The sequence below is a fragment of the Nerophis lumbriciformis genome, linkage group LG02 (genome assembly GCF_033978685.3).
Source record: "Nerophis lumbriciformis linkage group LG02, RoL_Nlum_v2.1, whole genome shotgun sequence".
NCBI classification, from domain to species: domain Eukaryota; kingdom Metazoa; phylum Chordata; class Actinopteri; order Syngnathiformes; family Syngnathidae; genus Nerophis; species Nerophis lumbriciformis.
Genome location: NC_084549.2, coordinates 21,638,395 through 21,652,131, shown reverse-complemented (window position 1 = coordinate 21,652,131; position 13,737 = coordinate 21,638,395). Strand labels below are relative to the sequence as shown.

At 38.8% G+C, this 13,737-nt stretch overlaps 1 protein-coding gene across 1 annotated transcript in view; it reads left to right on the top strand.

Annotated features, from left to right (window-relative positions):
* Nucleotides 1-13,737, top strand: part of eys (eyes shut homolog) — a 683,137-nt gene that overhangs the window by 198,873 nt on the left and 470,527 nt on the right. Inside the window, exon 15 of the mRNA XM_061958758.1 lies at nucleotides 11,802-11,924. Coding sequence (XP_061814742.1) covers nucleotides 11,802-11,924 — 123 coding nt within the window. The remainder of the gene's footprint in view (nucleotides 1-11,801; nucleotides 11,925-13,737) is intronic.

Genomic DNA, 13,737 nt, shown 5'->3' with positions numbered 1-13,737 from the left:
CTATACGGTATAGTGTTCTGTGGTTACTTTTTGGTTGGCCAAGCGGACGTGACGGCAGGCTGTCCTCACTCAGGTCCACACGGACCTGGAGGGGCGTGCCTTAAGTCCGGCTGGAAATCGGGAGAAATTTGGGAGAATGGTTGTCCCGGGGAGAGGCAAGTATGAGATATTCTCACTTCTTTTCTTTTGTCGAGCACAATTTAGTTAAATGTAAGTTGTGTCTTGGATCAAAGATCCCGTCTACTGCCCAAAACAACAATTCAAATCTGCCTGGTTAGGCTTTGTGTATGTCACGTGTGCCTTTCTTAGGTGAAGCCAGCTTTACAGCTATGTTGTTGATTGATTGATTGATTGAAACTTTTATTAGTATGTTGCACAGTACAGTACATATTCCGTACAATTGACCACTAAATGGTAACACCCCAGTAAGGTTTTCAACTTGTTTAAGTCGGGGTCCTGATTCATGATACAGATATATACTATCAAATATATACTAACATCATAATACAGTCATCACACAAGATAATCATCAGGGTATATACATTGAATTATTTACAATCCGGGGTGTGGGATATGGATGACGGGGGGGGGTTAGTTGTGGTTGGTATCAACACTTCTGTCATCAACAATCAGCATCAACAATTGCATCATCAGAGAAATGGACATTGAAACAGTGTAGGACTGACTTGGTAGGATATGTATAGCAAGTAGTGGACACAGAGAGAGAGATCAGAAAGTATAAGAAAAAATGTCTACATTTGATTATTTACAATCCGAAGAGGTATTATGTGGAAGGGAGGGTGTTAGTTTAAGGTTGTAGTTGCCTGGAGATGTTCTTTTAGTGCGGTTTTGAAGGAGGATAGAGATGCCCTTTATTTTACACCTGTTGGGAGTGGATTCCATATTGAAGTGGCATAGAAAGACAATGAGTTAAGACCTTTGTTAGTTTGGAATCTGGGTTTAACGTGGTTAGTGTTAGTGTTAGTGTTAGTGTTAGTGTTAGTGTTAGTGTTATTATGCTGTTTGTTACTTATGTATGTTATGTTGCAGCTATTTAAAATAGTTTTGTCAATTTGTTCTGGCCTGAAATAAATTGGCCCTTTGAAACATATCTTTGTCTTTGTGTGTTGTATGTAGAGCACATTGCTTAGCAGAGTTCAGTGATGCAAATGCATGTCAAGTTGATCAACAGATTGTATTATTCTCCAGTGCAATAACAGTACTGAAATGAAGGCTAAAAGGGCATTAATGGGAGCTTTAAAAACAAAAAGTAGAAGAAGTAACTAAATAGTTACTTTTCACAGTAACGCATTACTTTTTGGTGTAAGTAACTGAGTTAGTAACTGAGTTACTTTTGAAATAAAGTAACTAGTAACTGTAACTAGTTACTGGTTTTCAGTAACTAATCCAACACTGGTGGTGGCAAGGTGAGGTGGCCCCAAATGCAAGAAAGCCAGGTGGAAGCCTTGCTCAAAAGGTTTAGTCCAAAATCCTGCAAAAGACAAATGACGACCGGACAAAGATGAGACAGCAAACAGAGAGCTAAATGCCCAGAATAATTAGACATCTGAATACACCTGGACTAGACACAAGAGGAAGGATAGAGTCGATTGGAGGAAACCAGGGCCAGGGCAAGACACATGTGCAACCAATCACCCTAACGAGCACAGGACAGCAGGAAACAGATCATGACAGGATCGTCCTATATTTGGGTCAATACAATAATTTGAATAGTTGAGCTGATTTTATTGTCAGTTTTTTGTTTCACATTTTAAAAAGTATAGGGGAATACAAACTTTTATCACTATTTTATCCATATGGCTGTCTTTTCTGTTCATCCTGGGTTCTGCACATATAAAGCACAATGTAGTGTATCCCACCTGTCAAAATACAATTAAAAATACCTGGACTTCCTTAGATTTGATTATTGTGCTGACTTTTTTTCATCCAGTTTTACGAGTGCATTCAACTGATTGATGCCCCAGTTTCAATGTAATCAGTTCAGTTATGAAACAATTTCAGGTTATTTTTCCTATGTCAAGCTTGGGTAAAATGATTACCAAAATAGCAGCTAAGCAGCTACTTTTGCAAAGCCATATCCTAAAAATACCTGCCAGTATCGTGTCAAGAACAGTCTTGGTTTAAAAATGTAAAAGTGCAATGTTTATACACTTAATCACAGTATTGCATTGCAACCGAATGCTCTCATTTTAATCAACCATTCCTGTTTGATGGGAGATGATTAAAAAATGGATTGTGATGTGGTGGAGTGAAAATAATAATACATATTGATTTAATAATTTTTTTCAAAGAATAACTGCCTGCGAGTCTTTTTTTTTCTTATTATTTCAACAATGCAGAGAGAATTCAATATTGCACAAAGCTAATTTCCGCAACATTATCAACCCAGAAAGTTATTAATGCAGGATTTCCATTTCATATTTATGATATCAATTCTTTAAAATGATAAGGACAAAGTCCATGCCGAGTTTTTGCCTCCGCAACCGTCGGACACGTTTCCAGTGAGGGTTGGACTCCGCCAAGGCTGCCCTTTGTCACCGATTCTGTTCATAACTTTTATGGACAGAATTTCTAGGCGCAGTCAAGGCGTTGAGGGGATCTGGTTTGGTGGCTGCAGGATTAGGTCTCTGCTTTTTGCAGATGATGTGGTCCTGATGGCTTCATCTGGCCAGGATCTTCAGCTCTCGCTGGATCGGTTCGCAGCTGAGTGTGAAGCGACTGGGATGAGAATCAGCACCTCCAAGTCCGAGTCTATGGTTCTCGCCCAGGAAAAGGGTGGAGTGCTATCTCCGGGTTTGGGAGGAGACCCTGCCCCAAGTGGAGGAGTTCAAGTACCTCGGAGTCTTGTTCACGAGTGAGGGAAGAGTGGATCGTGAGATTGACAGGCCGATCGGTGCGGCATCTTCAGTAATGCGGACGCTGTATCGATCCGTTGTGGTGAAAAAGGAGCTGAGCCGGAAGGAAAAGCTCTCAATTTACCGGTCGATTTACGTTCCCATCCTCACCTATGGTCATGAGCTTTGGGTTATGACCGAAAGGACAAGATCACGGGTACAAGCGGCCGAAATGAGTTTCCTCCGCCGGGTGGCAGGGCTCTCCCTTAGAGATAGGGTGAGAAGCTCTGTCATCCGAGGGAAGCTCAAAGTAAAGCCGCTGCTCCTCCACATCGAGAGGAGCCAGATGAGGTGGTTCGGGCATCTGGTCAGGATGCCACCCGATCGCCTCCCTAGGGAGGTGTTTAGGGCACTTTCGACTGGTAGGAGGCCACGGGGAAGACCCAGGACACGTTGGGAAGACTATGTTTCCCGGCTGGCCTGGGAACGCCTCGGGATCCCCCGGGAAGAGCTGGACGAAGTGGCTGGGGAGAGGGAAGTCTGGGCTTCCCTGCTTAGACTGCTGCCCCCGCGACCCGGAAAAAGATGGATGGATGGATGGAAGTCCATGCCTTTCATTCACAAAATATAGACAGCTATTTTCTATGAAAAAACATAGACATGCAATTGGGGAATGTACCAAGGTTTCGATAGTTCCCCCATCACATCTTCCTAAAGTTTAACAACCTCTATATGGGCTGAACCAAGGAGCACTGGTAAAGGTGCTGATTATCCGTAGAGTAGGAACAAATAAGTAGACGCGATGATAATCAAACATCAATGATTGGACAACATTATAGCGTGTTGCACTGTCATGCATGATGATGTTGATTGCTGCTGTTATTGGCAATTATTTTTGGTAACATGTTGCATTGCCATGCGGTGTTCTGCTAGGCAATAAAGCACCTGTAATGTCAACTAATGTTATGTTTACATTTCACAAATCGTTGCATCAGGTCCACTCATTCATTTCAAAATAGTCACTTGCACCATTACGGATAGCTCAAATAAATATAGGTATTTTCCTAATGGTTCAGATGTTGTCTTACCTTGGAGTCATAGCTCTGATTACACCTCGATTGCAGGTTAGGCCTGTTATGCATTTTTAATGAAGTCGGGATGATTGTCAAATTTTATGACTCAAAGAGAGGTGAAAATTGGTTCCATGGTCAGTTTGAGGAATGATTAAATGATGAGTATTTGACCTGCTTCGATGGTGCTGATGGCGCAGAATTAGTCATGGGCCTCCTGTAGCTGCTGTGTGTGACAGTGCTAATGATAGTCATTTTGTAGCGTGACCATGCACTCCAATATATTTATGGGGGGACAAAATGTCAAAAATTGGCTGCGCTTATTTTCATGCCATGCCATTTACGATTCAGTTTGGAAATGTTCAGAAGTAATAATCAAGTAGTCACATGTAATCTTAGTAAAAATGCATATTTGTGTCATACATTGAATAAAAATGCATGTATCAGAGGTGGGTAATAACGCACTACATTTACTTTGTTACATTTACTTCAGTAACTTTTTGGATAAATGGTACTTGTCAGAGTAGTTTTAATGTAACATACATTTTACTTTTTACTTCTAAGTTGCCTTGTGGTTAGAGTGTCCGCCCTGTGATCGGTAGGTTGTGAGTTCAAACCCCGGCCGAGTCATACCAAAGACTATAAAAATGGGACCCATTATCTCCCTGCTTGGCACTCAGCATCAAGGGTTGGAATTGGGGGTTTAAATCACCAAAATGATTCTTGAGCGCGGCCACCGCTGCTGCTCACTGCTCCCCTCACCTCCCAGGGGGTGGATCAAGGGGATGGGTCAAACGCAGAGAGTAATTTCACCACACCTAGTGTGTGTGTGTGTGTGACTATCAGTGGTACTTTAACTTTTAACCTTTGAGAAGAACAAACGCAACTTTTACTCCGTTACATTGAGTTTCATTCCGATCGTTACATTTCTTTATATCACAATAATTTATAATTATCAATCAAGGCTTTCACAGACGTATTCTTATGTCAGCGACCCTGCTTCTGGCAGGCACTGTCACATGCCTCTGTTTCGCCAATCCTACCTAAGCAGTAGTGACGTTAAATTCCATTTCACCAATCAAACAAGCACAAAGTACACCAACAGGAAGCTGAGAAAGGTCAGTATTTTTAAAGTAAATAATAAAATAGAGACATACTTACTAGTTTTAATAAGTATCACAATGTTTCCAAAGAAGACACTTTAAATAAATTGAACGCATCATAATTATCCCCTCAATTCCCCCCAAAATGGATTAACTCGCTGCAATAAAAAGACAATATAACATGCATCCATAAATGTGGATGCATATGAAAAAGTGCAATATATTTATCTGTACAGTAATCTATGTATTTATATCTGCACCTTATTGCTTTTTTATCCTGCACTACCATGAGCTAATGCAACAAAATGTTGTTCTTATTTATACTGTAAAGTTAACATTTGAATGACAATAAAAAGGAAGTCTAAGTCTAAGTCTAAGTCTAATTACGTGACATGACCTCAGAACAACTCGGCATTTTGAGAGAACTGCTGAACAGAAACTTCCTAAAACAGTTGACTAAAAAAAGCTATCTTTTTTTTCGTCTCTGATCATCTTAATAACTGCAAGTGTCATTTAAGCACTTTTAAACGTAACCAACAACATCAAAAAGCAGTGGAAAGTTGTACTTATCTGTTAGATCCGTAGATTTAAAGTTACAAGGGCTATCTTATTAGCTTGTAGCATTATCTTCTTCTACTGTATTTACATCTAACTGAAATGACCACAATCGTCCCCTAGTGTACAAGAGGCACACTGCGTATGGCCAACAGTCACATTAGAGGTAAGATGGGTTATACTTGTATAGCGCTTTTCTACCTTCAAGGTACTCAAAGCGCTTTGACAGTATTTCCACATTCACCCATTCACACACACATTCACACACTGATGGTGAAGACTTAGACAAAGCTGTGAAAATAGAATAAACTACATTATTTGACAAATCAGACTTATTTAGTACATAGAAACGTACTGACTGTAAAAAAACAACATGACGTCAGATAAGGCAGCAGAAAAATCTTCAATAATTGCTTTTAAACTAGTAAAAATAACATTTATATCATGTGCTGTCATGTGTGTCAGTAGAAATTATCACATTTCATCTTATGAGAATTGTACTTCAAACTAGAGAAAACATGTTGCAGTAAATTGTATAGTTTATTTTTGTTTTATACACACGCACACGCACACACACACACACACACACACACACATACACGTACACACACACCCACACAAACACACACACACACACACTCACACCAACTACAAATGTAATCCACGAGCCATTAAAAAATAACTACTGATTAAATCAGAAGTCACTCACAAATTACTCAATAATTGAGAATATTTTTTTTTCACAGGGTATTTATTTACTCCTACTCAAGTCATTAGTTGATGACTACTTTTTTCACTTTAATTACATTTTTTATTTTTATTAATCAGTTCCACAAAATAATACACAATAATACCATAATAATATAATTATAATTCCAAAACCAAACTCAGCCCAGCAACATTCAGGATAGCAATCAACACAGCAATTGAGAAGACACACAAACATGACACAAAACAATCCAAAAGTAGTCAAACAAAAAAGAATAATATCAACAACAGTATAAATATTAATAAGAATTCCAACTTAGCAGTGATTAGAAATCCCTCATTTACATTATCTTCACAGCCATTTATAAAAAAAAAAAATACAATAAAAATGTTTAAAAAATGACTACTTTTTCTTTTACTTGAGTCATATTATTCTAAAGTAACTGTACTCTTACAAGAGTACACTTTTTGGGTACTCTACCCACTTCTGTACTGTATTTAAAAATCAGGAGATTAAAACAATAAAAAAATCACTACAGAGTAATGTGGCATGAATACTTACACAACATTTTTTTTGTAACATGTTCAGTAGCATGCAGTAAAATTGTTCTTTGCTTTACTGGTTATGAGGAAGTAATAATTATGCACAAACTAACTAACATTAAGAGAAGGGAGTCAGTTGCACTACAATGTCAAATTGACGATACCTGTGTTTCTGAAATCTAAATGAAATGAAACCCTGATCGTATTTTGGTTTGTTTGCACAATATGCTGTATGGCTGTGCAGCCCCACCCCGAAATTGATGTTGTCTTCTATACTTGACTTTAAAATCAATTGCAACTTAAAATTACACTATGGGCTATTGCATTGTAAAGAGTTATTGCTTATTTCTAGGGACGACAAAGTTAATGCTTAACTTGTCATGACATGTTGCTCTAGGTCATGTTTTGTTGTTCTTCTCCTAGGTGTTGTGTTTAGCTCTATTTCTAGTGCTCCTTGTCGTACTTTGTTTACATTCTCGCTGCTAGGAACGCTTGAGCTCACACACCGGTCTCTGTTTGTTTAACAGTGTCTCCACCTGCTGCCATCACTAATCTCTCACCCGTTTTATGCCCGGCTCGCTGTTCACTCGGCACTGGTCCATTGTTCGCTACGCGCGACTGTTTGTTTGGTTTCATGCTACGCCCTAAGTTTAAGTCTATTCTATTTGATGCAATGTTATGTGCTAAGTTAGCTTCAAACTTCTCGTGAGTTTTCCAGCCGTATTCTATTTGTATTTTTGTCCTGTGTATTGGATTAAATCATCACCTTACCTGCAAGCTGTCTGTAGCCCTCTGCATCCTTTGGAATCACAAACAGTTGCCCATGCCAAAACTCAACAAAATTAATCCGAATAATCACAAAACGTTATCAAATGAATCATGTAAAAATACAGATTAATTACGCAATTTACATTGAAGGCACATGCTTCTTTACCTTAACCACGGATGGTTACCTGAAAGGCGGTGCAGGTTCCTATACAAGTCAACGCATATGTCAGTGCAAATATGATTGAGGAGACTCCGACTGGTGTTCTCGCTGGAAGATTTCACTTCAAAATAAACCCAAATGGGACTTTAGATACAACTGTTAGCAAACTTTGAGCAAATAAAAGGATGTGCATTCAATTAAAACATTTATAAATATTCCTGTATGACAGTCTGACTATAAAATTGTACTTTTGTCAATATATTGGGGTGTTTTTAAGTACAAGTAATTTACTCCAATTAATTACAATGAATTAAAATACAAATGTGATTCATTTTCATCTGATTAAAAAATGTAACTGTTGGACAGCACTACATATTTCAAATATCCCACTATCCTTTGAGGCTTGCCAGAGTGTTTTATTTACTGTAGGTTTGCTAGTACTCGTTAGGTCAAGGGTCGGCAACCCAAAATGTTGAAGGAGCCATATTGGACCAAAAATACAAAAACAAAAATCTGTCTGGAGCCGCAGAAAGTTAAAAGCCTTATTTATATGTGTTATAATGAAGGCAACACATTATATAAGTGTCTATATTAGCCTACTATCAAAATGACTATGTGTCGCAGGCTGACACAAATCTTTATTAACAGAAATGTTGAAATGTAATATTTATTCTACACATTTATACAACATTGGAAAACATTAGTAAAACTGGGCTTCTCAGAGGGTGAGATAACTCCTGGAAATTACCGGCTTAGTATGGCCAAAGGAATAGATGTGTGTGTCCAAGAAAACGGCAGGCTGTCTTCTTCTAATGGATTTATTACAATTTTTGCAAGCTGGGTAACGTTTGCTGTGGTCTGGAACAACACGGCACACAGACAACTATCAGAAAAACAGCCAATATTACATACAGTTAATGTGTCAAGAGACATGCAAATATAAATTAAATACACAGAGGACATAAGTAAAGGAAATTAAATGAGCTCAAATATACCTACAAACGAGGCATAATGATACAATATGTACATAAAGCTAGCCTAAATAGCATGTTAGCATCGATTAACTTGCAGTCATGCACTGACCAAATATGTCAGCATAAAAAGTTTGGTGAACAAAACGAGACAAAGGAGTGGTGTAAAAACACGTCTTTCTGTGGCAGCATCAGATAAAATTGTACATTTAAACAAACTACGGTGAGTTGAAGGACCGCCAAAATTAGTAGGACAAAACGGTGCTCGCCAAATACTCTCATCAGTGAAGCATGTTTAACATAAACAGTGGGATTGCTAACAATTAGGAAGAAAGAAACCATATTAAATAAAAAATACATTTTTCCCCCATCTTTTTCTATTTTCATACATTTTTGAAAAAGCTCCAGGGAGCCACTAGGGTTGCAGGCCCCCGGGTTAGGTACTAGTGGACGTTGTTGTTAACACCTACTAACTGTTCTACTATGTCAAAAGACTACACTGCAAAAAGTCAGTGTTCAAAAACAAGACAAAAAAAATACAAAAATGAGGGGTATTTTATTTGAACTAAGCAAAATTATCTGCCAATAGAACAAGAAAATGTGGCTTGTCAGGACTTTCCAAAACAAGTAAAATTAGCTAACCTCAATGAACCCAAAAATACCTTCAAATAAGTATATTCTCACTAATAACAACTATACTACTATATGAGTACGTATTTTCTATTGTTTCATTGAAAATAAAACAGCAAAGTCCATTTGGCTGTCATCTGTTTTAATATGAGACACAATTGTGTCAAAGTCATGATTGTTCTTTTCATGCTTGAAATAAGAAATTATTACTTTAAAAAAGTATTTTTATACTTGTGAGTGTTGATGACACAGCTTTGCAACAGTTGATATTCTAGTTTCAAGCATGTTTTACTCAATATAGGTCATAAAATCTCAGCAACAAGCTGTAATATCTTACTGAGATAATTTAGGACCAAAACCCTTAAAACAAGTAAAACACTCTAACATAAAATCTGCTTAGTGAGAAGAATTATCTTATCAGACAGAAAATAAGCAAATATCACCCTTATTTGAGATATTTAATCTTACTTAGATTTCAGTTTTTGCAGTGTAGAGACCAAAAAAAAAAAAACTTGACCAAAATGTTCTTCCATAGTGGCACTGGTGCCTACATAGACTGTAGTACCCAGACCGGGGGGAAATGTATTAGTGCTTCTTTTAGGTGCTAAATAAACACAGACATAGCCACATGCAACAAGTGCTTGAAGGCGGTATTCTGCACATAACAACTTTTAGTACTGTAGCATCCTGACAGAGGCACACAAGTCTGATGCACTTTTTAAAGGCCTACTGAAATGCGATTTTCTTTTTTAAACGGGGATAGCAGGTCCATTCTATGTGTCATACTTGATCATTTCGTGATATTGCTATATTTTTGCTGAAAGGATTTAGTAGAGAACATTGACGATAAAGTTTGCAACTTTTGATCGCTGATAAAAAAGCCTTGCCTGTACCGGAAGTAGCAGACGATATGCGCGTGACGTCACAGGTTGTGGAGCTCCTCACATCCGCACATTGTTTACAATCATGGCCACCAGCAGCGAGAGCGATTCGGACCGAGAAAGCGACGATTTCCCCATTATATTTGAGCGAGGATGAAAGATTTGTGGATGAGGAAAGTGAGAGTGAAGGACTAGAAGGCAGTGGGAGCAATTCAGATAGGGAAGATGCTGTGAGAGGCGGGTGGGACCTGATATTCAGCTGGGAATGACTAAAACAGTAAATAAACACAAGACATATTTATACTCTATTAGCCACAACACAACCAGGCTTATATTTAATATGCCACAAATTAATCCCGCATAACAAACACCTCCCCCCTCCCGTCCATATAACCCGCCAATACAACTCAAACACCTGCACAACACACTCAATCCCACAGCCCAAAGTACCGTTCACTTCCCAAAAGTTCTTACAGCACATATATTTCCCCAAAGTCCCCAAAGTTACGTACGTGACATGCACATAACGGCACGCACATACAGGTAAGCGATCAAATGTTTGGAAGCCGCAGCTGCATGCGTACTCACGGTACCGTGACTGCGTATCCAACTCAAAGTCCTCCTGGTAAGAGTCTCTGTTGTCCCAGTTCTCCACAGGCCAATGGTAAAGCTTGACTGTCATCTTTCGGAAATGTAAACAATGAAACACCGGCTGTGTTATCCGGCACAACAGTCAGGGGGTGCATTCTACGGCGGTGGTGCGTTATCCGGCACAACACCTGCCGCAATACACCGCTTCCCACCTACAGCTTTCTTCTTTGCTGTCTCCATTGTTCATTGAACAAATTGCCAAAGATTCACCAACACAGATGTCAAGAATACTGTGGAATTTTGCGATGAAAGCAGACGACTTTATAGCTGGCAACCATGCTGTCCCAAAATGTCCTCTACAATCCGTGACGTCACGCGCAGGCGTCATCATACCGAGACGTTTTCAGCAGGATATTCCGCGCGGAATTTAAAATTGCACTTTAGTAAGCTAACCCGGCCGTATTGGCATGTGTTGCAATGTTAAGATATCATCATTGGTATATAAACTATCAGACTGCGTGGTCGGTAGTAGTGGGTTTCAGTAGGCCTTTAAGCTTTATTGTCAACCTTAACATGTCAACATTCCCAAGGTACACATATTTCGCCTGTTTTCCTGAAGAGGAACTACAATTCCTAATATGCACCAATCACTATCACATTGAGTGAGGTGCATTCACGAACACCAGAATTCTCAACACCAGTATTACAAAACAAGCAAAGTACAGACTTGGCACCGGTATATGTTCAAATTGAAACAATACGCATCCCTACAAAGTATGCTCGACCAAAAGCTTTTGCACAATACTGGATCCATTTTTCAAACTATATGAAGAAAATATTCCCAAGCACTTTGGTGTGATTTGATTCTAATTGGCTTCTTTTCAAGCATGCTGTTTACTGACATTTACAGACCAGTTTTGATGAGATTCCCTCAAACCTCTCCGCACCCCCTTCTCCTCTTTCCAGGGTTCGGAGGGTCGAACTGCGAAATCAATCATGATGAATGTGTTCATGGGTACTGCGCCAATAATTCCACATGTATTGACTTGGTTGCAGACTATGAGTGCATCTGTCCTTTGGGCTTTGCTGGTGAGTTATCTATGTCATCATTTTAATCGTTCTGACATTAATGAATATGATGACTCTGCAACACCCTCTAATCGTCAGAGTGGTTACATGATAACGCACAGAAACAGACTATAATCCACTTTAATTAGGCACTAAATGATCTTGCAGTTAATCCAATGAGAATGTCTAGATTAACTACAGTATGTAGTGTATACACACTGTATATTTCTCTGTCTGCTTCAAAGTTATGGAAAATGAAAGGGTTTTAGGCAAAATATAACGTTTTGATGCACCATGTCTTTTTTTTCAGTCCTTGGCTTTTCATTGGAATATGAAAAAAAAAGCTTATGAAAACATGTTGATCAGCACTAACAAGGCAGTTTTTTTTATTTATATCCTGTAGCCCATTAAAGCAGATGAAAACTAGGCCAAAAAAACAGTGTTTATTTGTGGCTGTTATAGAAGAGACTCACTGTGATAAATAATGAATAAAAATGACGGTAGTAAAGCCCAGTTACGTATGTAACCCACATGCAATTTACATACCATTACCTTTTATATGGTATTTTATATTGCTAATTGATATTCATCTGGGTGGCATTTAAGATATTTTTCATTTTGTCCTCCACTACATAATGATCAGCAATCTTTTCATAGCCCGTATTGCAGTTTTTTAGTGCGTTTGCACTTGTCATGTTTAATCCGCTTGAAAAGAACTTGCTTTGCTAGTAAGAGACCCGAAATTAATACGTTACAGTAAACGAGACGAGACGTAACGAGCGCATGAACAATGATCTCAGCATCGGTAATGGACACAATGGTACAGATTTTAGTGATATTACGGCAATTAACCTTTTTAGTAACACTCTTAACGTGTGACTCAAACAAGAGAAATGGGTCGAAGATAATACCAAGATTCTTTACTATGTCGCTTTGTGAAATTTTGTTGTCAAATGTTAAGGTGGTATTATATCTGGTGTCTACCAGAACCGATAATCAGCATTTCCATTTTCTTAGCATTAAAATGCAAAAAGTTGCTCGACAACCATTGTTTGATTTCATTAGACACGCCTCCAGGTGACTACAAACTGGTGTGTAGGGGCATGTAGAGTTGGGTGTCATCAGCATAACAGTGAAAGCTAACGCCGTATTTGCGTATGATGTCACCTAGCGGCAGTATGTAGTTGCTGAAGAGTGCAGGGCCAAGAACTGAACCCTGTGGAACTCCGCACGTTACCTTAACATACTCCGAGGTCACATTGTTATGGGAAGCGCACTGCATCCTCTCAGGAAGATATGAGTTAAACCAAGAAAAGACTTAGTTTGACATACCAATACGTGTTTTTGATATGTTCTGATGATCGACAGTACGGAAAGCTGTGCTGAGATCAAGTAGCAGTAACATGGATGACGCATCAGCATCCACAGTTAGCAATAGATCATTAATATCATTTTTGCCAGGGCTGTCTCCGTAGAGCGATCTGAAAGGGTTCACAGAGATTGTTAGATGTTAAGTGTTCATTTAGCTGCTGTGCAACAATTTTTTAGAGGGTTTTCGAGATAAAGGGAAGGTGGGACACCGGCCGGTAGTTTACCATGGGTCAGAATCGAGGAGTGTTGGTGAATATAGTGGGTATAAAAATAACCTAAATATTCATATGATACCTAAAACATAGCATTGTTCTTATGTTATGCATATGCTCTTACTGCGTAGCCTTTGGTCAGATGACTAAAGCTATGTACACACCCAATTTTTCTGAGTTTTTCCATGTTAGTGTAAACCGTAAAACTGATTTGTTTTCAAATCCGACACAGACCTGTCTTAATGAAATTA